The sequence below is a fragment of the Camelina sativa genome, chromosome 12 (genome assembly GCF_000633955.1).
Source record: "Camelina sativa cultivar DH55 chromosome 12, Cs, whole genome shotgun sequence".
Classification (NCBI taxonomy): Eukaryota; Viridiplantae; Streptophyta; class Magnoliopsida; order Brassicales; family Brassicaceae; genus Camelina; species Camelina sativa.
Genome location: NC_025696.1, coordinates 72,167 through 72,931, shown reverse-complemented (window position 1 = coordinate 72,931; position 765 = coordinate 72,167). Strand labels below are relative to the sequence as shown.

The 765-nt window shown below is 47.3% G+C and overlaps 1 protein-coding gene across 1 annotated transcript in view; it reads left to right on the top strand.

Annotated features, from left to right (window-relative positions):
- Positions 1-135, top strand: part of LOC104733066 (Niemann-Pick C1 protein-like) — a gene marked incomplete in the record, with an annotated part of 13,026 nt that extends 12,891 nt beyond the window's left edge. Inside the window, 1 exon segment of the mRNA XM_010452679.1 lies at positions 10-135. Within this exon segment, the coding sequence (XP_010450981.1) occupies positions 10-135 (126 nt within the window).

Sequence of the window (765 nt, the reverse complement as noted above, 5' to 3'; positions counted from 1 at the left end):
TGATCAAAGGAAAAGAAGAAGATTGAAGTTGAGGGAAACTTGAGTAGAAGGAGGCGAGATGGAGAGAGCCTTGAACTCCTTCAACAGAGTCCATCACCACCTGCAGTTTTCGAAGAGAATGTCCAACTTTCTTGATCTTCCTCGATGGCCACCTTGAGATTCCGTGCTGTCTGCAGATCCTCTTCAAGGTCGTCGGACATACTGCAATATGTAATGCAATCATCATCATCATCATCTGTATATATATATATCTATCCAAATTAATTAATTAAGGAGTATGTATGTATCTGTATATCTACCCCCAATATTTTTAGCAGCGTCTTTAAGGCTGCCAGCAAAGTGTTGTTTGAGAGTCTCCAAAGTGATATCGTTCTCAGCCCTTGTCTTGCGTTTCCGGCTCTCCAAGGAGGAAGAAGAAGAAGAAAATGAAAGCGACTTGCCCTTGTGATCCGTAGCCTCCTCTTGTGCTGATCGGCTAGAGTGATCTGTGAGGGGCGTGGCTGTGTCCCTCACGTCTTTTGCAAGTTGGTCGTCTACCATCAGATGTGGTGAGCTCTGGAAGCGTTGGTTGAGTTGGGAGACGAGGGTCAGCCTCTGAGTTTGAATGTCAAGACAGTCTCTGGGGAAGAAGAACTCGAGAACAAATTGGACGGTGCGGTTGTGTCTGGTCAGGAGAGGCACGGCGAGAGCAGCGTGGAGGTCCAACATCTTGGCGTAGTGGGAGAGAGGGTAGCTCCACTTGCTGAAGATGGCCACATCTGTTAC